Raw genomic sequence first — 27,046 nt, 5'->3', positions numbered from 1 at the left:
CAGCTGGAAGTATGCAAAGGCTTGGGGCAGAGAGAGAGCAAGAGAGCAGGGCAAGTCTGGGGAGCCTGTCAGTCAGTATTTCTGTATGTCTGAAATGCCAAGTACCAGGAAGGGAATGGGGCGAGCTGAGCCGGGAGAGGGAGGTAGGGCTGATCCTCAGCCTAACCGAGAAATTAAGATTTGATCCTAAAGAATTTTAAGCAGAGAGAAGCTGATAGTAAATGCTCTGAGGAAACATTATCAAAGTATTAACTATTATTGTATTGCTGATAGTTTTGCATCTTTTCTCACTTAACATTGTATTCTAAGCATATTCAATGTAATTAAAAATTTCCTGGAAATCACTTTTTCAGATTAAATGGCTGCATCATACTTATGCATGATAATTTAGCAATTTCCCTATTATAAATTTAGGGTACTTACATTTTTTTGGTATTGAAAAGAATCAGTGAATATCTTTATATATAAGTTTTAGAGCTCATCTCTTATGGTTTCCTTGGGAACTTCATGCTAAAATCACAAGGTAGGAACACTCCAGACTTAAAAATAAATGTACCAATTTACACACCCATCATGCCATCCCATTGGCCCTGCTTTCTAGGGCCAAGCAGGACATCCCCCACTATGGGTTGATTTTATAGACCAACACATTACCCAAAGGGGTAATATTATTGATAAGTTTTGAAGGATGATGTCTCACTACAGCTCCTAGATCTTGCCCATAGGCCTGAAACATGCATGGCATTATTCTCTGGGCTAATATTAAAAGTATCTTGTTTAAAATGTGGAGCCTTGAGTGGTACGATATATGGCTTTATTTCTTTTTTTCTGAATTTTTGTGATGGTAAAATAAATTACTTAAATTACTCTTGGCCAAGAAAGATTTTATCTGTTCCTAACTGAGACATGAAAAATGGTATATTACCTTTTGAATTTACATTTCTTTCTGACTAGTAAGATTGGAGAGTCAGTAGATCTTTTGCCCATCTCTTTACTGATTAAGAGATGTTAATGTCTTACATATTGATATGTAAGTTCCGGTTATATGTTAGACGTGAATCATGTGTTCTAAACATTTCTTCCCAGTTGCCTTTCAATCTTGTCTTTTGCAATCTACAACTTTAAAGTTTTTACTATGTCACACTTTCAATCTTATCATTTCACTCAACAAATTTACTGAACATTAGCTATGTACAATGCAATTTTTCTGCATCATCAATGAAAAATATAGTAAAAGATCTCTGGCATGTGGTGCTTACATTTTAGTGAGAGGAGATAGATAATAAACATAATAAAAAGGTAAATTATGTTAGTAAATAAATGCTATGGGAAAAACTGGAGAGCAAAGGGATTGGGGATGGGGTGGGGGGAATGTAGTTTGCGATTTTAAATACAGTGTTTAGGTCCCATTGAAACGGTGACTTCTGAGCAAGGATTGGAAATTAGGGAGTTACCCTGCAGATAATCTGAGGAAAGAGCATACCAGACAGAGTGAACAGCCAGTGCAAAGGCCCTATGGCTGGAACATGCCTGAAATATTTGATCAAAGAGGTTGGAGTGAATGAGAGGATGAAGTAGAAAAAGATGAAGTCAGGGAGATAAATGGTGTGCATGTGTGTGTGTGTGTGTGTGTGGACATGTAGGCCATTATAAAGACTTGGGTGAAATGGAGGGTTCTTTGCAGAGGACATGCTTTGACTTATGTTTCAAAGGATCACTCTGAGTGTTGTGCTGAAAATAGAACAGTGGTAGCAGTGAAGGTGGTCTGATTTTGGATGTGTTTTAAAAATGTAGTCAACAGGATATCAGATAAATTGGTGGTGGGGTTGAGCAAAGAGGAACCAAGGCTGATGGAGGTTTTCGTCCTGAGCAACTGAACACATGGAAGTTGCCGGCAATTGAGAAGAGGAAGACTGTAAGTGGATTGGGCTCTTTTTTTTTTTTCCTGGCAATAATCCAAATATCAGTTTTGGACTAACTTGGAGATGTCTACTAGATATCCAAGTGGAGATGGCAACTAGGAAGTTGAGTCTGGAGTTCAGGAGAGGTGTGGGTTAGAGATACATATCTGGGAGTCATCAGCAGAGATGGTATTAAAAACTGTGGGACTAATGAGAGTAATTAGGCGGTGACACAGTGATAGGAACCAATGGCTGAGCCCTCAGGCCCTCCTCAGCCTAAGATGCTTGGGAGGGGAAAAGGGACCAACAAGAAAGATGGAAAAGGAGCAATGGTGACACAGGAGCGAGTCAAGGAAGCGTGGCATCTGGGAAGCCAAGAAAGAAAATGCTGCTGATAGGTCAAATAAGATGTAGCTTGTGAGCTGGACTGTGGGTTTAGCAACAGGGGGTTATTAGTAACATCTGTGATTTCTTGCACTGCTTTTACATAATTATAAAATTATTTAAATATATTTAAATTTGTATATATTGGTGAAATATATGACATTATTTTCACACTTAATTTTTCTAACATCATTCATTGATTAATAATCCATTTCTTTGCTATGAGCTTGTTAGTCTAACTTCTGATGAGCAAATATCCACATTCCTCTACCCTTGTGCATTTTGGACTCATTTATATAGAACGAGTGAATGGGATTGTGGAATAAACATGCTCTTTTTAAATGTTACATCTCAATTGATTATAATGGCAAAGTCTTAAGATTGTTGTAAATTATTATGATCGATTTTAGTTTTGTTCCCTTTATGCATAAGGACAGTCACACTTTTATTAAGCAACCCAGAAATTGTTACCTTCTGATCAAATGTGCAGTTTCCTCCGTGGAAGTGTGGAGAAAGAAAGGTAAGCATGGAAACGAAATCCTTACTTCTGTTACTGAGTATTTCCCTTATTTGACTTTCAGGAGAAAATGCTCAAAAACAACTTTGAAACGATTCAATTCTCACTCATCCATAATGTCTTTAGGACATCATATTTCCAACATTCCTAAAAGTTTATTTTTTTAAGGACAAATTTTAAAGTAAGATTTGATGTCATAATTTCAAATAATTATTTCATTTTGTCTTGTGTATTTGCAGGCAACTCAAATAGAAAAACCAAAGCCCCCAGTTCAAATTCAACAAATGAAACATTCTATGAAGCTGATGATATAATTCAAGAAAAAACAATGGATATGACCCAAATCAACACTGCTTACTGTTAAATATCCTGTGTTGTAAAGGCTCACTGGAGAGATGGAGCAACAAAAATAAAGAGTTCACTTCAAATGCAGTTCGTAATAATACTTTTCAAAAACTCACCACGCACAAAGCAAGACACAGCTGCAGTTTTGATCATTCAATTAATTTATTAAACACCCACTAAGGTTTCTGATAGATTTCCATGTGCATAAGTTTACTTTTATTTGCTAATTAAGATGTTTCTATATTACATGAAATTATGTTAATACTTCAGGAGAAATTATAGACTTTATCAATAACAAGATAAGCACACCTATGTCAGTGAAGAACAATGAGAAGTTTATGTCACATTACTAGCATTTCACAAGTTTCTCACACTTCGAGGCAGTTATTTTTATAAGAGATGGTACTAGATAGGTAAATCTCGGGGGGTGGCCTTATGAACGAGAAGTGGCGTGTTCTTAAGTCTCTTAGAAATCAACCCATGCCTTTTTTAGGGGATTTGCTGAGCACACAATGTATTATTGCCTTTATAAAAACTAACATTCAATAACAAAATGTATCACTATGTACAATCTGCATGATAAATATTTTCTGCAAGGGATAACCATAACAAAAATCCTTCACTGATAAAGTTCCTAAGAAATTTCTAGAATGAAAGTTATAAAACAAACAGGTTAGTTCTCTGGTCCCACCTAAGGCTACTGCAGTGGTATCACTTAGACATCTAGAAATAAAACTACAGTTTCTGCAAATTAAAATTGTTTTAAAAGATTTTTATTCATAAATGTGATTTCTATTATAAGAACACAGACCTGGTCCTATAATGGAATTCAATAGGAAAAAAGAGTTTTAAGCTGGCTCTGCTGAACACATCTACCGTTTTGTACCGTGTTGTACAAAGTTTCTGGAGTTGGAAGACTAGCCTTTCAAAATGTGCCAAATACAGCTTCTCTGGTCTGCTGGGGTTTCGAAAAGAAAGGAATGCCTTATGGCTCTCAGGCATGCAAAGCTCAGGGTTAGAAACTTTTGATCATTAGCCTGTCAAAATTTCTACTAAGAACTGGGGATTCCAGCGCTGTCCAGTAGAGGTTTCTGTGATGATGGAAATGTTCTTTCTATATCTGCACTGACTGGCATGGTAGCCACTAGCCACATGTGGCTACTCAGCACTTGAAATGTGGCTAGTGCAACTGAAGAGACACATTTTCATTTAATTAATCTAAATTTCAATAGCCACATGTGGCTACACTGACAGCACAGTTCCAGATCATTACTGCAACATCCTACTGCCAGTGTTGGATTTCACATTCAAAAAGAGCACAGTTTTGCCAATGTTTAAATATTAAAATTGCTCAGAGTGTGTGTGAAGTCTGAAAGTTGAAACATTTCCATTACAAAAATGACATTTTATGTGGTCATAAAAGCAAAGAATTTTCATCTATTTTTGTGAAAGCACATAAAGTGTGGGTACTTCTTGATCTTTTATCCAGCTTTGATAAAAAAAAAATCCCAGAAAATTGGCTATCTTGATACATAGATATTAATAATTATATTACTAATTAGATGTTGCCTCAGGTGAAAATCTAGGTTGAGAAAGTTAGTTAAGGCACTGGTAAGTCTACTTTTGTTGCTCAAGGGGAAGAGCAGAGGCCAGACAAGAAGCAGGAAACTTAGAGACTCAAGGCCAGCAAAATGCTCCTGGTTCCCCAGACTCTTCCCAACCTGTGGGACAGGCAAACTGGGGCTGGGCATGGCTGCATGCATCACGGGCTGTGCTCTGCAAGAGGCAACCCAATTCTCTGGCGCTTTGCAAAATTTTAGAGGAGTTGGGAGGAGACAAGTGAGGTCTGAAGATCCTGGGCTTCGCAAGTGAAATTATCGTTGAGCTGGCATAACAAACCCTACTGTTCTTGGATGCCAACTGCCCAGGAAAACTGAGTCTCAGCACTTAGTATCAGTTGGAATCTGTGAAGCACTCCCTGCCAAGCCAGGAAACCTGGGGGAGAGCGACAGGGCTATCTAGTAGACCAGCTGGTGTGTGTCACTGTGACTTTGAAGCAGTTGCACTTCATAATATTCATAATATGGATTTAAATATTAAAATAGTCAAATCAATATTAAAAATATTAAAAGAAGCCTTACCAAATTACGACAGTCTGCATTGAAAAATATATTTTAAATGATTTATATCAACTGAAAATACTAACAACACAATATATTCTGCCAGTCAAAAATAACCTAAAATAAAATTAAAAGCAAAACACATTTCAAATTATGTACATATGCATTTAATTCTGGGGATGGGTCTGATAAAGAATATAGTAGCTTTTTAGAAGACTGCAATTTTTAGAAATCAGAACTTAGAAAGAAAAGTGGGCCTAGAATAAGAGATCAGATAATAGAATATCAAAGATTCAAATTATTTTCTATGCAGGCTTTTAATTAGACTAATTTCATCCTTTAAAAACTGTGGGATTGGATTATGAAATGGATGAAACTAAACCTCAATAAAAGTCCTTTCTTTCCTTAAAACTCTCTAATGGCGTCTCTTGTTTACAGATAAAGTCCAAGCTCCCAAACATGGAACATAAAACCTCCTTCTCTTGTACCTAAGAACTTACAATGGTGGTCTCAATTCTTACCACTCCTGCCCCACACAGGGCTTATAACTCTTGACACACACACCCCAGCTTTTTCTATTGTGAGCTTTGTTCACAGTACTCATTCTGTCAACTCCCACTCTCATCCTCAATCAAAATGCACTGCAGGCATTACTTTTTCTAAGTAGCCTCTTCTAACTTCTCCAGACTTTGTTAGGCACTCCTGTGTGTTTCTATAAACCCAATTACTGCACTCAATACCTAATGATGAGTTCTGCTGTTTCTCCTACCAACTAAACTGTGAATTCCTTTCAGGGAAGCAAATGTGTCTTATTTATCTCCGTATCCCTGGTATTTAACATAGTGTTTGCCATGCTAGGCACTCAGTAAATGTTTATTGAAGAAAGGACTCAATGGCATTTAACAAGACTATTATTGATAACTCTTCAATCTAGTTTAATTGAAGGTAACCTAGGCCTATGTAATTTTAGACAGAATGAGTCGTAAATACAGACACACACAGTTGTTTTATTCATTGATGTTTTAGCCTCAAAGAACCAAAGATGTAAACAGATATGTATTAAGTATGAAGAACTGGGGATCCCTCTGAGAGGTTTTAGCCAACAGAAGGTATGGAGAAAAGAAATACGGAACTGCATGGGGCATAGGTCCATCAGCCCAAAAGCAATAGTCTCAAAGTATTCAGATAATCAGGTTACAGATACAAATCTAAACATAAATTCTGTCTGCATCTAGTGAAAATAACATACACTGGGTGGTAAGGATATGAACCAAATACCAATTATCTGCTTAAAGAAGTAACATGTGTTTAACAGTTATATTAATAAATTCAACTTTTACCATTTATAGAATGCTACCTGCTTATCTGTAACAATTTATAAATGAATATAATAACTTATATTCTAAATGAAAATAATTTCTAAAATAATATTATTTGAAGTATTGATAATCATATATATTAAGGACTAGAAGGGATCTCAGAGATAATTTGGTACAATATTTTATAGATGAAAGACACCAAGGCCCAGAGAAGGTAAATGACTTTGTTGAAGGTCACACAGGTACCCAGAACGACTAGGACTTGTTTTTTTGGCCACCGTGCGGCATGCGGGATCTTAGTTCCCCGACCAGGGATTGAACCCCTGCCCCCTGCAATGGAAGCGCCGACAACTAGGACTTTTGAATTTTTACTACTAAGTTCAGTTTACCTTATGCTACATATTGCCTGAGAGGAAATGTCACTAATTTTCTCCTACAATATATTAGTGAGATTTGCATCTAATCCCAATAATAATAACAAGATCACTTCAGAAGAAAATTACTTTAGTAAAAATAAATGAATTTTATTCAGATGAGATCTTTCATAAACTATTCTCAGACTATGGGAAATTTACTCAAGAATAATTCCAAGAGTTTTTTCTGGGGAAAAAAATTACTGAACATTAAAATCTTTTAATTTGCGAACTCTATTAGCTAATGAGGCCTGAATTTTACATAACTCTCCTGAGCCACTGATTGTCTCACCATTCAGATAACAAATCTGATGAGCCAACTTATTATCTCTTCAATTAACAGAAGTAAAACTTACAAATAACTGGATCAACTCTTGTGTCACTACAATTATCATTTTTAACCATGTTACACACTCAATAGGACGAGACCATATGTTTGCATGTAGCATTTTCTAATCACTTTTTAAAGTTTTTTTTTTTACTTATTTTTTTCATACTGATAACCAAAGGATTGTATTTTCATAAAATATAGTTTTCAAAAATACATAAACTACAGCAAAGGCAAAACAAACCCTTAAAAACCTAGTAGCTCTGTGTTTCTCTCCAAATAACTAAGCTATTTAAACAAGAGGATTTCTTTTTAAGGAGGCCATAGGACTAAGTTAGGTTATGGAAAAGCTACAAGTGTGAGCACTTCCATGGCTGTAATGTTAGAAAAGGGATGTGGATGTAGCTTCCCTAGAATCTGCACAAGGTAAGCATATGCTAAGAGGAGTTATGAGGCTCTCCCAGTCTTACTGAGGTCATGCCGGATAGGAGTGCTGGGTGAAGGAAGAATCAGTACACCTTTCCAGCCTGTGAGGTTATGTGTACTTACCTGATTTCATCATAATGAATTCACCTGCAGCCATGTCTGTAGGCTACCAATTTGAAAATTTATAACTGCACCACAGTGAGGTACTTACAATCTTTGGTGCTGTACCATGATAACTAGTTGACTTTCGATGCTGCTACAATAATAAGTATTTAACTTATTGGACGTAAGGGATATCCAAGTATTCAGCAAAGTAAGTAACATTGATCATTGTGAAATTAAAAAAATGTAGAAACATTTATATCTACAACTATGTGTTTGAAAATGCTGACTCATATAAAATTTCCATTGTTATATAAAGGCTTTCATGATGTAACTCCCTGACTCTTAAATTTTAAAAAGTACAGAATAAAATTCTTAATCCTAAATTTTTGTCACTGCTCCTGAGGTTTATGATTGAAGTCAAAGAGAGAAACACCCCAAACTAGTCATTTATGAAACCATAAATTCAGTGGAAACCTGCTTCAAAACTACAAATTATTTCAGACAAATATATATATATGTTCACATTTATAAAAAATTTCCACATTACTCATAGAAACAAGCGTCATAAAATTTACATACCGAATACAATAAAAATCAGTTCTAATGAAGATTTAGCTGTTATCCTCCTAAATAAAAAGTTCTGTGTTTGAGGTATCTCTTTAAGACATGCCAATATGGCATATTTGTAAAACAACCCAGGAGTCTATCTTAAAAATCCTGCCCAACACAGCATCATCTCTACGAGACCTACAAGTAGGCTGAACTAGACTTGTCTTTTTAAGCGAGGAAGAAATATTTTGTTACAAAAACCAAGGAGGCAGGTACTAGGAACTCTGCATCTCAGAAAACAGTGAAATTTTGTTATAAATATTCTCATTATCATCTTCCTGCTGATGCCATTCATTTAAAAAGTTCTGGTCAAGACCAATAAAGCAGCTTCATCTCCTGTGACATCCAAAAAAAGCCAAGATTTAAAAACAACCGTGAAGAATTCACTCTCTTTATACATTATCATAGGATATAAAGCTATGAAATTTTTCAGTGTCAAGCACAAAGCATTATCCCCTACCTCACTCTAACACTGGAAGGTGGACACTTAATTCAGCAGTACTCATTAACTGCTACGTAGATTGCCTGTGTTGACTGTAGTAAAGCCATTTACAATCAACTTATGAAGTAATAACACTAACCAGACGCACACACAGAGGAATACCAAAAACGATGAGTTTTGTTGCACAAATATCCATACTTGGGGCATGGCTATCAAGTAATAAGACTGATTCAATACTCTATAATCATAGTACATTAAAATACTGCCAGACAGTAATGGCCCCATATATGAAAAAATGTCTATATGGAAAAGGCTGTGATTTATTGCAAAGCATAATTATATAGCAAATTTCAAGGAAAGTCTAATAATTTTCAAAACCAAATTTTTTAATTTAATGGTTCAGGCCAAAGTCTCAGTTACTTTTTGGAGATTTCAGAACTATTAGGGGCAGAAGAATGCTTTTCCTTTTTTCTCTTCTTTTTGTCCTTTTTGTGATGCTTCCCCTTTTTTGACTTACTCTTTTTCTCTTTTTTCTTTTCTTTCTTCTGATATTTTTGTTTCTTTTGTTTTGAAGTGTCCTCTTCAGTGGAACTGGATGAATAAGACCTATGAGTAATAATGCATGCTGACTGATAATTGTATTTATGGTTGATGGGTACATTTAAATGGAATTTGAACTGCCTCAAATCCTTCTTGGAACAAGGTGGGAGTATAAATATAAAGGAATTCAAACAAAATGTGCTTTATATATTTGTATTCTCTTAAAATACTGTATTCAGAGTTTTTGCCACTTAGCCAGAAAAACTAACAAAACAAATGTCTCTTTTCTGCTCAGTTCTAGTTATGAGTTTTAAATTCAGTAAGGATGAAATAATTTTTCTGTGATTTTCAGTTTTTCATCCTGTGTACCCTTCAAAATCTTTCTTATAAGGCAAAGAAAATGGCATTTACCAACCCTCATTATATACACAATTCACTTGTGTATATAATAACTTGTTCACATATTCTCTTAAAAGAGCCACAGAGGATACAATTATATAAAAAGGGCTGCAGTTGTACCTCCGTATAAATGAATGAAAGCTGAAAATTAGCAAAATAAAAGCACTTTTGTTTTATTTTATTTTTCAAGTTAAAGTACTTGATTCTTTTACAAGCAGAGTGATACAGATGAACACTTGCATTCTGAAATAATTTTCACTAGTTACAGAAAGAATGCTTTTAAATGCATACTCTATATAAATGAATGAGAATAACTTATCATTATATTTTATTTTTCTTATATTACTCGAATACTAAATTGGGAAAATAAACTGTAGAATTCTTTCCTCTAATGAAAAATAACAAAAAATGAACAAAAAAATCCATCTCTCTTAAGAGATGTATAAAAAGATGTGCAACAATATCCAAACCCCAAATATGTGTGACAAAACAGAAACTGAGTTAATTTAAAATCTAAAAGGCATCCCAGAGATAGCTGAGTGATCTACACATTAGAAGTTAAAACCCAAACTAAGAAAACCTAAGAGACATACAGTAGAAGGCAAAGCAAACACATGAGACTACCAGGTTGTGTCTGTAGAGTGACTCACTGTGTGAATTCCTTGACTGCCTTCGTTGATCAGGGACTCTCAGCCTCCCCCGTTTCTGTAACATTGTGTTCCTTCCTCTTCCTTGCCCACCTTCTCAGACTCTGGCCATCTCCTGAGCTTATTTTCTCATGTATTCTCTTGCACTCTCTTCAGCTCTTTTTCTCAACTCTTGCCTGCTTTCCTGTTTAAAGACCTGCTTGACCCCTATATTCTAACCAGCGCTGCTTCTCTGCCTGCACTTTTTTATTTGGCTTTCTGGACCTGGGTTCTCTTTAAGGCAGAATGTTACACTTTGGCAGAGCAACCACATCAGGGGGCGTTACCTTTGCTAAGTGTACTTAGAAAAGTTCTTTTAATTTCAGGCCCTGTCTGAGGTGGGTGAGGCCCAAGGTAGAGAGGCTTGAGTAAATAATACATTACTCTAAAACGAGTACATGAAAATTTGGAAGAAAACAGAAAATCTCACTTCTCCTGTAAGCGATCCACATGCCGTGCTAATGCAAATGATTAAACAATACACTCATCAGACTATAAGATACACTGAGCTCTACCTTCTTGTGTTAGTTCTTAAACATTATTAACTCCCAACACCTGAAAGTGAGTTAACTTTCCCAATTTATAAAGTAGCTGAGGGTGTTAGAATGTATATATTACATGCTCTATAAAAACTACAAAGTGACAACACCTGATGTGCAGAACCTACTGTCAGAGAACTAAGGTCCAAGCTAGATATGACTACCTGCTAAATGCCCTAAAAAGTGTCTATATGTACATGTTTATTCTAGTGTAAATGAAAGTGCACTCATGAACCAAGGAAGAAGTTGCCTCTTAAGTCTTTTGATCAATTTCTTTAACCAGTTGTTGTTAAAAGAGTTGATAGTAAAAATTCATAGGTGGCTAATGAGAATTCTGAAAGATCTGAAGATATTTTTAGCATGACAAATGAGTACATAAATCCTATTAATAAATTAATTTCTTAGCCATGGCAATGATATTTTGAGAATACAAATATTTAAGCTCCAACTTCATACATATGAGGACAAAATATATATGTGAAGAATTTAGACATACATCCAATTAAAAACTTAACTGATGTTCTAAAACTTAAAAATTCTAGAATACAAATAGAATACATAAAAGAAGCAGATGGGGCTGTTATTTATTTATACCTTGATTTGCTCCAAAAAAGAAAATTTAAGGTGGCTGAGTGCTGACTTTATTTTTGATTCCTGACATGAAGGACTTTGTTATTTTACTGAAACAACTGAACATCTAACTCTCATTAAGATAATATTAAATTAACTGGACTATAACATGAAAAATAAAATTTTATAATCCATCTAGATCCATAGTCCTGCTTTTTAAAAAAAAATATGTTAAAAAAATACCTTTTCCTTTTTTTTTTCAACTTGATTTTCTCTTTGCTTTTTGCTTTTTTCTTCTCCTCTTCTTCATTTATTCCTGTGTGTTGAGGGGAAAGAATCAGGTCACCATCAGTTTATATATTAATATGGTATGTATACATTTTTTGATTTTGGTTGGTGAATTTCACTGGTTAGGATACTGCACTTTTTCTGTAACAATGTCCCCTTTCTTGATTATTTTTACTCATTAAAAACATTATAAAAGTACTATATGCTTTTAATACAGATTTCAAATCTACTAAGTACATTAAGTAAAAAATTCAAATATTTCATTTCTAATTCCTAAAGCAAATCAATTGTCGACAGTTTGGTGGGTACTATTCCAGGCCTTAAGAAATGAAACAATACAATCATGTATAATTTTAAAAATCTTCTTTTTCAAGCAAAATTAGGATCACGAAATCCTAGGGTCATGGGACAATAACCACATCTAATATTTATGTCGTTGGTATCTTGGAAGAAGAGAATACATACTATTCTCTATCTTGTTTTTTAAATACACAATTTGGTGTGTATTCTTCTAGGCTTTCTCTATACGTAACCAAATACACACAAACATTCACTTATACAAACATAATTACATGTAAGTCCCAAGTTTTTATTTCATTTGAAAAATGGATTGTGGCATATAATATATAATATTTCCCAACTTATTTCTTTCACTTAACACTTTTTTTGATATTCTTTTATTCTAACACCATTTGCTGAAAAGACTATTCTTTCTATACAGAACTGCCTTTTTACCTCTGTCAAAAATCAGTTGAACTTCTGCTTCTAGGAAGATGAAGTAGATGTACTTTTCCTATTCCTCCCATTAAATATAACGACAAACCCCAGACATTACAAAAACAAGCATAAGAAGACTGTAAAAGGTGGAAAGACAGACACTAGGTAGGGATCTTGAAATCCAGAAAACGACACACTGCTGGGTTCCCTGAGATTTCTTTTTGCTTTATATAGCCCAGACTTACAGCTGAAGAAGCCGGCAACCTGGCAATATCAACAGGTGCAGACAAAAGTACCCCAACAATAGCCTGCTCTCTCTAGCCAAAGGACCAAGAAAGGGACAGCCTAGTAACAGGAAACTTTTAGATAATAACTGCCATTTCCAGCCAAACACCACAGAAAAAAATGGGGCACCACCCCCACCCATGGTACCAAAGGCTGAGTGAAGAACACAGACTTTCCCCTGTGAGTCTGTGATGAGATATCTCAATCCCCCTTCCTGAGAAGTCTAAGTGGTGAGCCAAACTTTCATCCCCACTGACCAGTAATAAGACCTCCATTAACAGTGTCAGTGGAGACCACGCAAGGAGCCTGGACTTCCAACCCCACCCAGCAGTAATGAGGCACTCCTCCCCTCCACGCTTAAGTATTGTCAGAAGAGACCTAATGAAAGTCAGTGCTTTCACTGTCACCCAGTGGTAACAAGACTACCCTCACCACGGTGTCAGGGGGCACCACACAGGGAGTTGAAATTCCGACCTTCACTCAGCAGTAACAAGAAGTCGTGTCCACCTTAGGTTTTGGTGGAGGCTGAGTGGTGAAACTGAACTTTTATTTTCATCTGGCAGTAACAAGTTGGCATCCTCAATTTTCCTTCTGGAGTGGTACCAGAGAAAATCAGATAAAACAAAAGGTTTAAAGAAAAGCCAGAGTTTTATATATGTCCAAATTTCAACTGAAAAGAGATCATCAAATCAAGAACCAGAAAGACCTCTAATTGAATACAAAATTAAACAATAGATGACAACACCACAATGACAGAAATATTAGAATTACCTGAAAAAGATTTCAATGCAGCCATCATAAAAATGCTTCAATGGGCAACTATGAATATGCTTGAAACAAGTGAAAAAATAGAAATCCCCAAAGAAATAAAAAATCCAAAGAAGAGGGCTTCCCTGGTGGCTCAGTGGTTAAGAATCCGCCTGCCAATGCAGGGGACACGGGTTCAATCCCTGGTCCGGGAAGATCCCACATGCCGCGGAGCAACTAAGCCCGCGTGCCACAACTACTAAGCCTGTGCTCTAGAGCCCGCGTGTCACAACTACTGAAGCCCACACACCTACATCCCATGCTCCACAACAAGAGAAGCCATGACAATGAGAAGCCCGTGCACCGCAACGAAGAGTAGCCCCTGCTCGTCGCAACTAGAGAAAGCCCGCACACAGCAACAAAGATCCAACACAGCCAAAAATAAAAACAAATAAATTAATTAATTTTTAAAAAATCCAAGAAGAAACAAATAGAAATTTTAGAACTAAAAATACAATAAACTGAAATAAAAAACTCAGTGGAAGGGCTCAAGAGCAGAATGGAAACACAGAGGAAATAATCACTGAACTGGAAGACAAAACAATATAAATCACCCTATCTGAATGATGGAGAGAAAAAAGACTTAAGAAGAACAGAGCTTCAGAAACCTGTGGTATAACAGCAAAAGAGCTAATATTTATGTCATTAGAGTCCTGAAAAGCGAGGATAAAGAAGGCTAAAAAAAAAGGTGCTTGAAGAAATAACTGGTGAAAATTTCCTGAATTTGGTAAGAGACATAGACCTACAAATTCAAAATAAACTCAAAGAAATTCATATCAAGACACATCATAATTAAGCTTCTGAAAACTACTGACAAAGAAAAAATATTGAAAGCAGTCAGAGAAAAATGATATGTTACTTATAGAAGCAAAACAATTAGAATGAAAGCAGATTTCTTATCAGAAAAGATGGAAGCCAAAAAGAAGTGGAATCCTGGAATCCTCTACCCAGTGAAAATATTCTTCAAAAATGAAAAGACAGATGGCTTCACAGGCAAATTCTATCAAACATTTAGAGAACAGCTAACACCTATCCTTCTCAAACTCTTCCAAAATATAGCAGAGGGAGGAATACTCCCAAACTCATGCTAGGAGGCCACCATCACCCTGATAACAAAACCAGACAAAGATGTCACAAAGAAAGAAAACTACAGGCCAATAACGCTGATGAAGAGATGCAAAAATCCTCAACAAAATACTAGCAAACAGAATCCAACAGCACTTTAAAAGGCTCATACACCATGATCAAGTGGGGTTTACCCCAGGAATGCAAGGATTCTTCAATATATGCAAATCAATCAATGTGATACACCATATTAACAAATTAAAGGAGAAAAACCATATGATCATCTCAATAGATGCAGAAAAAGCTTTTGACAAAATTCAACACCCATTTATGATAAAAACTCTCCAGAAAGTAGGCATAGAGGGAACTTACCTCAACATAATAAAGGCCATATATGACAAACCCACAGCAAACATCATCCTCAATAGTGAAAAACTGAAACCATTTCCACTAAGATCAGGAAAAAGACAAGGTTGCCCACTCTCACCACTATCATTCAACATAGTTTTGGAAGTTTTAGCCACAGCAATCAGGGAAGAAAAATAAATAAAAGGAATCCAAATTGGAAAAGAAGAAGTAAAGCTGTCACTGTTTGCAGATGACATGATACTATACATAAAGAATCCTAAAGATGCTACCAGAAAACTACTAGAGCTAATCAATGAATCTGGTAAAGTAGCAGGATACAAAATTAATGCACAGAAATCTCTTGCATTCCTATATGCTAATGATGATCTATACACTAATGATGATCATCACTAAGTGATGATCTGAAAGTGAAATTAAGAAAACACTCCCATTTACCATTGAAACAAAAAGAATAAAATATCTAGGAATAAACCTACCTAAGGACACAAAAGACCCGTATGCAGAAAATTATAAGACACTGATGAGAGAAATTAAAGATGATACAAATAGATGGAGAGATATACCATGTTCTTGGATTGGAAAAATCAACACAGTAAAAATGACTATACTACCCAAAGCAATCTACAGATTCAATGCAATCCCTATCAAACTACCACTGGCATTTTTCACAGAACTAGAACAAAAAATCTCACAATTTGTATGGAAACACAAAAGACCCCGAATAGCCAAAGCAATCTTGAGAAAGAAAAACGTAGCTGGAGGAATCAGGCTCCCTGACTTCAGACTATACTACAAAGCTACAGTAATCTAGACAGTATGGTACTGGCACAAAAACAGAAATATAGATCAATGGAACAGGATAGAAAGCCCAGAGATAAACACACGCACATATGGTCACCTTATCTTTGATAAAGGAGGCAAGAATATACAGTGGAGAAAAGACAGCCTCTCCAATAAGTGGTGCTGGGAAAACTGGAGAGCTACATGTAAAAGAATGAAATTAGAACACTCCCTAACACCATACACAAAAATAAACTCAAAATGGATTAAAGACCTAAAGGTAAGGCCAGACACTATTAAACTCTTAGAGGAAAACATAGGCAGAACACTCCATGACATAAATCACAGCAAGATCCTTTTTGACACACCTCCTAGAGAAATGGAAATAAAAACAAAAATAAACAAATGGGACCTAATGAAACTTAAAAGCTTTTGCACAGCAAAGGAAACCATAAACAAGACAAAAAGACAACCCTCAGAATGGGAGAAAATATTTGCAAATGAAGCAACTGACAAAGGATTAATCTCCAAAATTTACAAGCAGCTCATGCAGCTCAGTATCAAAAAAAACAAACAACCCAATCCAAAAATGGGCAGAAGACCTAAATAGACATTTCTCCAAAGAAGACATACAGATTGCCAACAAACATATGAAAGAATGCTCAACATCTTAATCATTAGAGAAATGCAAATCAAAACTACAATGAGATATCATCTCACACGAGTCAGAATGGCCATCATCAAAAAATCTACAAACAATAAATGCTGGAGAGGGTGGGGAGAAAAGGGAACCCTCTTGCACTGTTGGTGGGAATGTAAATTGATACAGCCACTATGGAGAACAGTATGGAGGTTCCTTACAAAACTAAAAATAGAACCATCATACGACCCAGCAATCCCACTACTGGGCATATACCCCGAGAAAACCATATTTCAAAAAGAGTCATGTACCACAATGTTCATTGCAGCTCTATTTACAATAGCCAGGACATGGAAGCAACCTAAGTGTCCATCAACAGATGAATGGATAAACAAGATGTGGCACATATATACAATGGAATATTACTCAGCCATAAAAAGAAACGAAATTGAGTTATTTGTAGTGAGGTGGATGGACCGAGAGTCTGTCATACAGAGTGAGGTAAGTCAGAAAGAGAAAAACAAATACCATATGCTAACACATATATATGGAATCTAAAAAAAAAGAAAAATGGTCATGAAGAACCTAGGGGCAAGACGGGAATAAAGATGCAGACCTACTAGAGAATGGACTTGAGGATATGGGGTGGGGGAAGGGTAAGCTGGGACAAAGTGAGAGAGAGGCATGGACATATATACACGACCAAATGTAAAATAGACAGCTAGTGGGAAGCAGCCGCATAGCACAGGGAGATCAGCTTGGTGTTCTGTAACCACCTAGAGGGGTGGGATAGGGAGGGTGGGAGGGAGGGAGATGCAAGAGGGAAGAGATATGGGGATATATGTATATGTATAACTGATTCACTTTGTTATACAGCAGAAACTAACACACCATTGTAAAGCAATTATACTCCAATAAAGATGTTTAAAAAAAATGAAAAGAAATCAAGATGTTCTCAGATAAAGGAAAACTAAAAGAATCTGTCACCAGCAGACATTCCCCAAAAGAATGGCTACAGGAAGTTATCTAATGGAAAGGAAATGCTGTAACATCAAGAAGAAAGAACACAGTAAGCAAAAATATGGGTGCAACAGGCTTTCCTTCTTTTGAATTTCTAAATTATGTTTGAGGGTGGAAGCAAAAAGTGTAACAGTGTCTGATGTGGTTCTATGTGTATGTAGAGAACATACTGAGGATGACTATAAACGGGAGAGGGTAAAGGTACATAAAGAGAGGTTAGATTTCTACATTTCACTTGAACTAGTAAAATGACAACACCAGTAGACTATGATAAATTATGTATACATAATGTAATACCTAGAGTAACCATTGAAAATGTTATACAGAACACTACAGAAAAAATTTTAAACATTATGGATATATTCAAAGACACTACAGATAAATCAAAATGGAACTGTACAAGTGTTCAAGTGACACTATAGTGAAATCAAAGCACTATAGACAATCCTAAAAAAATACTTCATGGGAACCCACAGAAAGGTAGGGAAAAAAAAAGAACAAAGAAATAAAAAACAGAATAATCAGAAAACAAAAAATAAAATGGCAGACTTAAGCCTTAACATATAATTATATTAAACTTCAAAAGAATACCAATGAAATTGGCAGAGTAGATTGAGAAATATGACTCAGCTACATCCTGTCTATAAGGCTCTCACCTCAAATATAATGATATAGGCACACTGAAAGCAAAAGGACAGAAATGAAGATGTAACACAAACATCAAAGGAAAGCTAGAATGGCTGTATTAATATCAGATAAAACATACTTTAGAACAAAGAAAATAACCAGTGAGAGAGGCAGACATTATATAACAATAAAGGTTTCAACCCACTAACAAGACATAGCAATCCTAAGTGTGTATGCACCAAACAACAGAGCTGAAAAATACATGAAGCAAAAACGATAGACCTGAAGGGAGAAACAGACAAATCCATGATAGCTGGAGACTTCAACATCCTTCTCTCAGCAACTGACAGAAACTACACATAAAGTTAGCAAGGATATAGAAGAACTCAACAACACCATAAATTAACAGAATCTAAATAACATTTAAAAAACACTCCACCTAACAAGAGTAGAATACACTTTTTTTTTTCAAGTGCCTAAAGAACATCATCCAAAATAGAATATATCATGGACCATAAAGCAAACTTCAATAAACTTAAAGGAACTGAAATCATACAGAGTATGTTTCTGTCCACAATGGAATCAACTGAGAAATCAGTAACAGAAAGATAAAATGCCAAACAAAACAACACACTTTTAAATAATCCACTGGGCAAAGAGGAAGTCTTAAGGAAAATTTAAAAACATTCATTAAGCTGAATAAAAATAAAATACAGTATGTCAAATTTTGTGCAACACAGCTAAAGCAGTGCTGAAAGGGAAATTTATGGCACTAAATACTTACAATAAAAAAGAGGTAAAGTCTTAAATTAATAATATAAACTTCTATCTCAAGAACCTGGGCGGGGGGAGCTAAATAAACCCAAACAATTAGAAGGAAAAAAATAAGAACAAGAATTAATGAAATTGAAAACAGAAGAAAAAATTAAACAAAGAACTGGATCAATAAAATACCAGAGATCTCTAGTAAGACTGTGAAAGAAAAAAGAGAAGACACAAGTTACTAATATCAGCAATAAAATGGGGATATCACTACAGACCCTGCAGAAATCAAAAGGGTAAGTGAATACTATGAGCAACTCTACAAACATAAATTTAACAACTTAGACAATATGGACCCCTTTCTCAAAAAACACAAATTGCCACACCTCATCTAATATGATGTAAATAATTTCAATAACCTTATAACTATTAAGACAATTGAATCTGTAATTTAAAAGCTCCTGAAAAGCAAATTTCCAGGCCCAGATGATTACACTGAAAATTTCTACTAAACATTTAAAGAAGAATTAAGACAAATTTTACATAATCTTATCCAACAAATAGAAGAGAAGGAAACTCTTCTCAATATTCTATGATGCTAATGTTACTCTGATACCAAAATCAGACTAAAATAGTACAAAATTAGAAAACCACAGACTAACATCTCTCATGAACATAGATGCAAATAATCATTAACAGAATATTAGCAAATAGAATTCAGCATTTAATATTTAAAAAAAGTTATACATTGTGACCAAGTGTGATTTATTCAAGGGATGCAAGGCTGGTTGAATATTCAAAAATCAATTAATGTAATCCACTGTATTAAGAGGCTAAAGAAGAAAAATTGTAGGATCATATCAACTGATGGAGAAAACGCATTTGGCAAAATCTGACACCCATTCATGATAAAAACTCTTTAAAAATAGGAATAGAGGGAAACTTCTTCAACTTGATAAAGAGCAGCTACCAAAAAACCTTATAGCTAACCATTAAGGTCTGTATGGTTTTGTCCCCTAGGACTGGAATCCAGGTAAGAATTCATCTCTCACTGCTCTTTTTCAACATAGTGCTGTAAGTTCTAGCCATAGCAATAAATCAAGAAAGGAAAACAAAAGGCTTACAGATCAAAATGGAAGAAATAAAACTGTTCCTATTTGCAGATGACATGATGGTTTACATAGAAAATTCCAAAGAATCTACCAAAAACTCCTAGAACTAATCAGTGAGTTTAGCAAAGATAAAAGATAAACATAAAGTCATTTGTATTTCTATATACTTGTAATGAACATGCAGACAACGAAATAAAAAAAAAACCACATTTACAATTTTTCCAAAAAAAAAATTATAGGTATAATCCTAAAACTACACAATGCTGAGAAAAGAAATCAAAGATTTAAATAAACAGAGAGACATATTGCATTCATGGGTTGGAATACTCAACACAGTAAAGGTGTCAATTCTCCCCAAATTGATAAACATGTTTAAGGCAATGTCTATCAAAATCCCACCAAGATTCTTTGTAGATATAAACATTATTCTAAAATTTATATGGAAGGGAAAAGAAACTAGAATAGTAGAAACAATTTTGAAAAAGAAGAATAAAGTAGAAAAAATCAGTCCCTCCAACTTTGAGACTTATTATATAGCTATATTAATCAAGACTGGGTGGCGGGATAGATACATAGATCAATAGAACATTATAGACAGCCCAGAAACAAACCCACACAAATAGGACCAACTTATTTTTGGCAAGATCACAAAAGCAATTCAATGGAAGATAGATAGCCTTTCAACAAACAGTGCTGGAACAATTGGTCATTCTTAAGCAAAATACTAAGTGCTCTAAGTTTCACATTTTATACAATAATCAAATCAAATGGATGATGGACCTAATGTAAAATATAAAACTATAAAAACTTTAGAAAAAAGTAAAGGAGACCAAGAGACAGGCAAAGAGTTACACTTGTAACCAAAGCACAATCTATAAGAGGAAAAATTAATAAATTGAACTTTATCAAAATGAAAAACTATTGTTCTGTGAAACACCTATTAAGAGGATGAAAAGAAAAGCTACATATTGGGATAAATATTTGCAAACCAGGCATCTAAAAAAGGACTAGTATCTAGAATATGTAAAGAACTCAACATTCAACACTATGAAATAATGTTTAACATTATTAGCCGTTGGGGAAATATAAATTAAAACTACATTGAGATGTAATTGTACATCATCAAAAAGCTAAGATTTTTAAAAAGCAACAAAATCAAATGCTGGTGAGGATGCAGAGAAATGGGGTCACTCATACATTTTTTGGTAGGGATGTAAAATAGTATAGCCACTCTGGAAAACAGTTTGGCAGTTTGTTAAGAAACTAAACATGAAACTACCATAAAACCCAGCAATTGTACTCTTGGATAATTATGTCACAGAAATAAAGATTTATGTTTACCCAAATCCTGTTGATAGCAGCTTTATTTGTAATAGCCCCAAACTGGAAACAACTCAGATGTCCTTAAATGGGTGAATGCTTAAACTGTGGCATCCATGTCATAGACTACTATTCAACAATAAAAAGGAACAAACTATTTATAAATATACCAACCTGAGTGAATCTCCAGAGAATTATAGCTAGTGAAAAAAATCCAATCTGGAAAAGTATGGTTTCATTTATAAAACATTTTTGAAATTACAGTATTAGAGAAATAGCAACATTTTGGTTGCCAGAGATTAAGTAAGGACAAGAGGAAAGGTATGGCTATAGAAGGGCAATATGAGTGATCCTTGTAGTGTTAGAAATATTGTGTACATTGATTGTATCAAAGTCAATGTCCTGGCTGTGATACTGTAATACAATTTTGGAAGATTAGGGGAACTGGGTAAAGGGTACAAGGAATTCTCTGTATTATTTCTTACAGCTGCATATGAATCTACAATTATCTCAAAATAAAAAGTTAAAAAAAAATGAATTGGCCATATACGTATGGTGTTATTCACTTACACGAATCAACTTTTACATCAATACCACATTGTTGGGATTACTTGTAGCTTTACAGAAAGTTCTGAAAGTAGGCTGTGTTAATCTTACCAACTTTAGTTCTTTTTCAAAGTATTTTGGCTATTCTAGGTTCTTTACATTTCCACGAGAACTTTAGAATTGACTTGTCAGTGTCTAAAACAGCCTGCTTGAATTTGATTGTGATTAGTTTGAATCTATAAATCAAGTTGGAGAGAACTGACATTTTAATTAATTTTTTAAATTTAATTTTTATTTTATATTGATTTACAATATTGTGTTAGTTTCAGGTGTACAGCAAAGTGATTCAGTTATACATATACATATAGCCATTCTTTTTCAGATTCTTTTCCCATATAGGTTATTACAGAATACTGAGTAGAGTTCCCTGTGCTATACAGTAGGTCCTTGTTGATTATTTATTTTAATATATAGTAGTGTGCATTTGTTAGTCCCAAACTCCTTATTTATCTCCCACCCACCTTTCCCTTTGGTAACCATAAGTATGTTTTCCAAGTCTGTGAGTCTGTTTCTGTTTTGTAAATAAGTTCACCTGTATCATCTTTTTAGATTCCACATATAACTGATATCATATATTTGTCTTTGTCTAACTTATTTCACTTAGTATGATAATCTCTAGGTCCATCCATGTTGCTGCAAATGGCATTATTTCATTCTTTTTTATGGCAAAGTAACATTCCATTGTATATATGTACCACATCTTCTTTATCCATTCCGCTGTCAATGGATATTTAGGCTGTTTCCATGTCTCGGCTATTGTAAATAGTGCTGCAGTGAACACTGGGGTGCATGTATCTTTTAAAATTATATTTTTTTCTGGATATATGCCCAGGAGTGGGACTACTGGATCATGTGGTAGCTCTAGTTTTAGTTTTTTAAGGAACCTCCATACTATTCTCCATAGTGGCTGTACCAATTTACATTCCCACCAACAGTGTAGGAGCATTCCCTTTTCTCCACACCCTCTCCAGCATTTATTGTTTGTAGACTTTTTGATGATGGCCACTCTGACTAGTGTGAGGTGATACCTCATTGTAGTTTTGATTTGCATTTCTCTAAAAATTAGTGATGTTGAGCATCTTTTCATGTGCCTGTTGGCCACCTGTATGACTTCTTTGGAGAAATGTCTATTTAGATCTTCTGACCATTTTTTGACTGGGTTGTTTTTTTTGATATTGAGCTGCATGAGCTGTTAGTATATTTTGGAGAGTAATCCTTTGTTAGTTGCTTTGTTTGCAAATATTTTCTCCCATTCTGTGGGTTGATTGTCATTTTGTTTATGGTTTCCTTTGCTGTGCAAAAGCATTTAAGTTTAGTTAGGTCCCACTTGTTTATGTTTGTTTTTATTTTCATTACTCTAGGAGGCAGATCCAGAAGGATACTGCTACAATTTATGTCAAAGAGTGAGAACTAACTTTTAAAAAGATTGAATCTTCTAGTCCATGAATATGGTATATCTCTAGATTTATTCATTTAATATCCCTCATCAATGTTTTGTATGTTTCAGTCTTGCACATCTTTTGTCAGATTTATCCCTAAGTATTTCATACTTTTAATGTTATTATAATAGGTATTTTTAAAATTTCAATTTCTGATTGTTCACTGCCAGCATACAGAAATACATTGATTTTTTGCCCATTGATTGATCTTGCATCCTACAACTTGGCTAAACATAGTTATTAGTTCTAGAACTTTTCTTCTAGGCTTTCTATGTAGACGATCAAGTCATCTGCAAATAAAGACAGCTTTTACTCTTCCTTTTCTAATCTGGATGACTTTAATTTCTTTTCTTGCCTTATTACATGACTAGAATCCCCACTACAATGTTGAAAATAAGTGGTAGGAATGGACATCTTTGATTTGTTCCTTATGTTATGGAAACATTCAGTCTTTTACCATTAAGTATAGTGTAATCTTTCTGTTTTTTATGAACATCCCTTATCAGGCTGATGAAGTTTCCTTCTTTTCCTAGTGTGCTGAAAATTTTTATAAGAAATGGAAGATGGACTTCCTCAAATAATTTTTCTTAGAATATTGGTTTTCTTAAAATACTACAGATTTTCTTCTTTGGTCTGTTAAAAATAGCAAATTACAATGACTTTTGAATGTAAAACAAATACTGTATTCCTGCAATAAACTCCACTTGGTCATAGTATTTTATCCTTTTTATATATTGTTGGATTTGACTTACTAACATTTTTTTAATTGCTTAGAATTGCTTAAAATTCTCTTTTGAGAGTCTCTGCTTTCCTTGTAATGTCTTTATCTGTTTTTTTTTTTAATTTAAAAATTAAAAAAAATTTTGACTGAGTTGGGTCTTCGTTGCTGTGCGTGGGCTTTCTCTGGTTGCGGCGAGTGGGGGCTACTCTTCACTGCAGTGCACGGGCTTCTCATTGCAGTGGCTTCTCTTGTTGCAGAGCACGGGCTCTAGGCACGTGGGCTTCAGTAGTTGTGGCATGTGGGCTCAGTAGTTGTGGTGCACGGGCTTAGCTGCTCCGCGGCATGTGGGATCTTCCCCGGGCAGAGCTCCAACCCATGTCCCTGCATTGGCAGGCGGATTCTTAACCACTGTGCCACCAGGGAAGCCCCTCTTTATCTGGTTTTGTTATTAGGGTAATGCTGGTCTTATAAGTTGAGTTGGAAAGTATCCCCTCTTTAATTTTTTAAAGATTTTATGTAGAAGTGGTATTACTTCTCCTTTAAATGTTTGGCAGAATTCATGAGAAGCCATTCAGCCATGGCATTTTCTTTGCTGAAAGTTTTAAAACATTTAACTTCTGTAATAGATGCGGACCACTCAGTTTACCTATTTCTTCTTGAAAGAGTTTTGGTACTTTGTATCTTTCAAGTAATTTGTCCAGTTTATCTAAGTTGTCCAATTTATTGGCATAAGATTATTCATAATATTCTATTTTAGCATCTGTGTAATCTGTAGTGTTGTTACTTCGTTCATTTTTGATACTGGTAATTTATGACTTTTTTTTTTAAAACCCAATCAGTTTGGATAGTGAATTTTCAATTTTATAGATCTTCTCAAAGAACCAGCTCTTGATTTCACTGATTTTTCTCTATTGTTTCTCTATTTTCCATTTCACTGATTTCACCTCTGATCTTTATTATGTCCTTTCTTCTGCTTACTTCAGGTTTCATTTGCTCTTCTTTTTCGAGTTTAAGGTAGAAGTTGAAGTCATAAATTTGAGATATTTCTTCTCTTCTAATACAGGCATGGAGTGCCGTAAATTTGCCTCTAAGTGCTGCTTTCGGGACAACTCATAAATGTTATGTTGTATTTTTATTTCATACAGTTGAAAAATACTTTCTAATTTCCTTTGGCTCTTCTTTTTTCCTTTGACCCAATGGGACATTTAGAAGTGTGTTAGGCTACAATTACTTGGAAATTTTCCAAGAAGCTACCTGTTATCGATTTCTAATTTAATTTCCTTGTGGCTAGAGAAGATACTTTGCATGACTTGAACACTCAAATTTATTGAGATTTGTTTTATAGCACAGAATAAGGTCTATCTTGGTAGGTGTTCTGTGTGCACTGAGGGAAAAAAAACTGTGTATTCTGCTATTGTTGAGTGAGGTGTTCTATAAATGTTAAATAGGACAAGCTGGTTGACAGTGTCATTCAGGTATACTTTATCCTTTCTGATTTACTGCCTACTTGTTCCAACAATTACTGAATTGTAATGAAATCTCCGACTATAAATGTAGATTTCTTTTATCCACAAGGATTTTCCCTGGTAGTTCTATCAGAGTTTGCTTCATATATTTCAAATTTTGTTACTAGGTATAGAATACTAGTGTTGGTATTCTATGTTCTCTTGACAGACCCTTTCATCATTATGAAAGAAAAAAAAAAACCTTCTTTATCCCTTGTAATATTCTTAGTTTTGAAATCTACTTGATTTGATCTTAAAATAGTCACTTTTGCTTTCTCTTGAAGAGCTGTCTTTTTTTGCTGTTGTTGTTTTATAGCTACCATACGTTTAGAAGAACTACTGTTAGTATGTTAAAAAAAAAGTTATGAGAAATTAAACAAATAAAACGAGCTCTGGGAATAATTTCCTCTTCCATTTAGGAATGACGGATAAGGAATCCACTGACTAGATTATATAGAGAAATTAGCTCTAGAGTTCAGGAATTTTTTTTCCTGGTCATTTACCCTAGGAACTAGCAGTAGTGATAATAAGAGGATATGAGAATTCAAGCACTGAAGACAAAAGTTTACTTTTGATAGTTTACTGTTTCTATACTATCACTATTAAAACAATTTCACTTCTATTTACTGAGGTTCCTCTGAGACAGAATGTTGAAATATACACAAGCATAGTAGGGAAAAGAGTTTGAGTTTTTGCAAAATAATAACTTCTTGGAAAATGATACAACCAACCTTTGGAGTACAAAATAGAAGGCAAGAAGGTCCTTGTGTACTTTAGCCCTTAAATTTTGTAAGCAATGATAAGCAAGAGTGGTGGTCTCTTGTGTAACACACAGGAGTCAAGAGGTTATGATCCAGTCTTTAGAGACAGCTTTATGATACTATGGCAGACTCATCCTAGCAGCATCAGCAGGTTCAGCTGCTAGATCTTTGTCTGCATATTTGTCACCAGGTTGTAGCTACTCTCACTGCTTTTAAATGCCTGACTAGGCAGTTCCAAACCTACACCCATTAATCTAAATTTCCCATTCCCTCTTGTGTTTTCCAATCAACCACTTAGCAAATATCTTCTGTAGTTATCTTATAATAAAAAGTACATTTGAACCCCCGAGGAAATTAGCAGAATAAAGGTTGTTCTCTCTGGAGGTCTTAAAAAAAAAAAAAAAAGTACATTTGAGCCAAATATAGGCTTTACTCCAATTATCCTGTGGATTCATTTAAGTCCTGTCTTTATGAAGCTTGAAACCACCCTTGTAAGTCATTCATTTGAATCTGATTCCAGCAGTTACTAAAGGGATGGAGAGAGATTTATGACAAGATGCAAATATCTGATTTTGTCAT

At 34.8% G+C, this 27,046-nt stretch overlaps 2 protein-coding genes across 3 annotated transcripts in view; one reads left to right on the top strand and one right to left on the bottom strand.

Moving 5' to 3' along the window:
• SHISAL2B (shisa like 2B) overlaps positions 1-6,362 on the top strand; it is a 35,910-nt gene extending 29,548 nt beyond the window's left edge. The window contains exon 4 of the mRNA XM_082457410.1: positions 3,042-6,362. Within this exon, the coding sequence (XP_082313536.1) occupies positions 3,042-3,166 (125 nt within the window). The 3' untranslated portion in view covers positions 3,167-6,362. The remainder of the gene's footprint in view (positions 1-3,041) is intronic.
• The window catches only part of SREK1IP1 (SREK1 interacting protein 1), a 61,537-nt gene continuing 40,745 nt past the window's right edge, over positions 6,255-27,046 (bottom strand). Inside the window, exons 5-7 of one of the 2 annotated variants that reach the window (XM_082457421.1) lie at positions 11,887-11,959; positions 9,427-9,515; positions 6,255-8,803 (exon numbers count right to left, since the gene is read on the bottom strand). In XM_082457421.1, coding sequence (XP_082313547.1) covers positions 8,763-8,803; positions 9,427-9,515; positions 11,887-11,959 — 203 coding nt within the window. In that variant the 3' untranslated portion in view covers positions 6,255-8,762. Of the gene's footprint in view, positions 8,804-9,274; positions 9,516-11,886; positions 11,960-27,046 lie in introns of those variants that run through there. The other variant, XM_082457420.1, reaches the window with a different exon arrangement.

This window comes from Balaenoptera physalus (genome assembly GCF_965194825.1).
Source record: "Balaenoptera physalus genome assembly, chromosome: 3".
NCBI classification, from domain to species: domain Eukaryota; kingdom Metazoa; phylum Chordata; class Mammalia; order Artiodactyla; family Balaenopteridae; genus Balaenoptera; species Balaenoptera physalus.
This window is presented reverse-complemented; position numbering and strand designations above follow the sequence as displayed.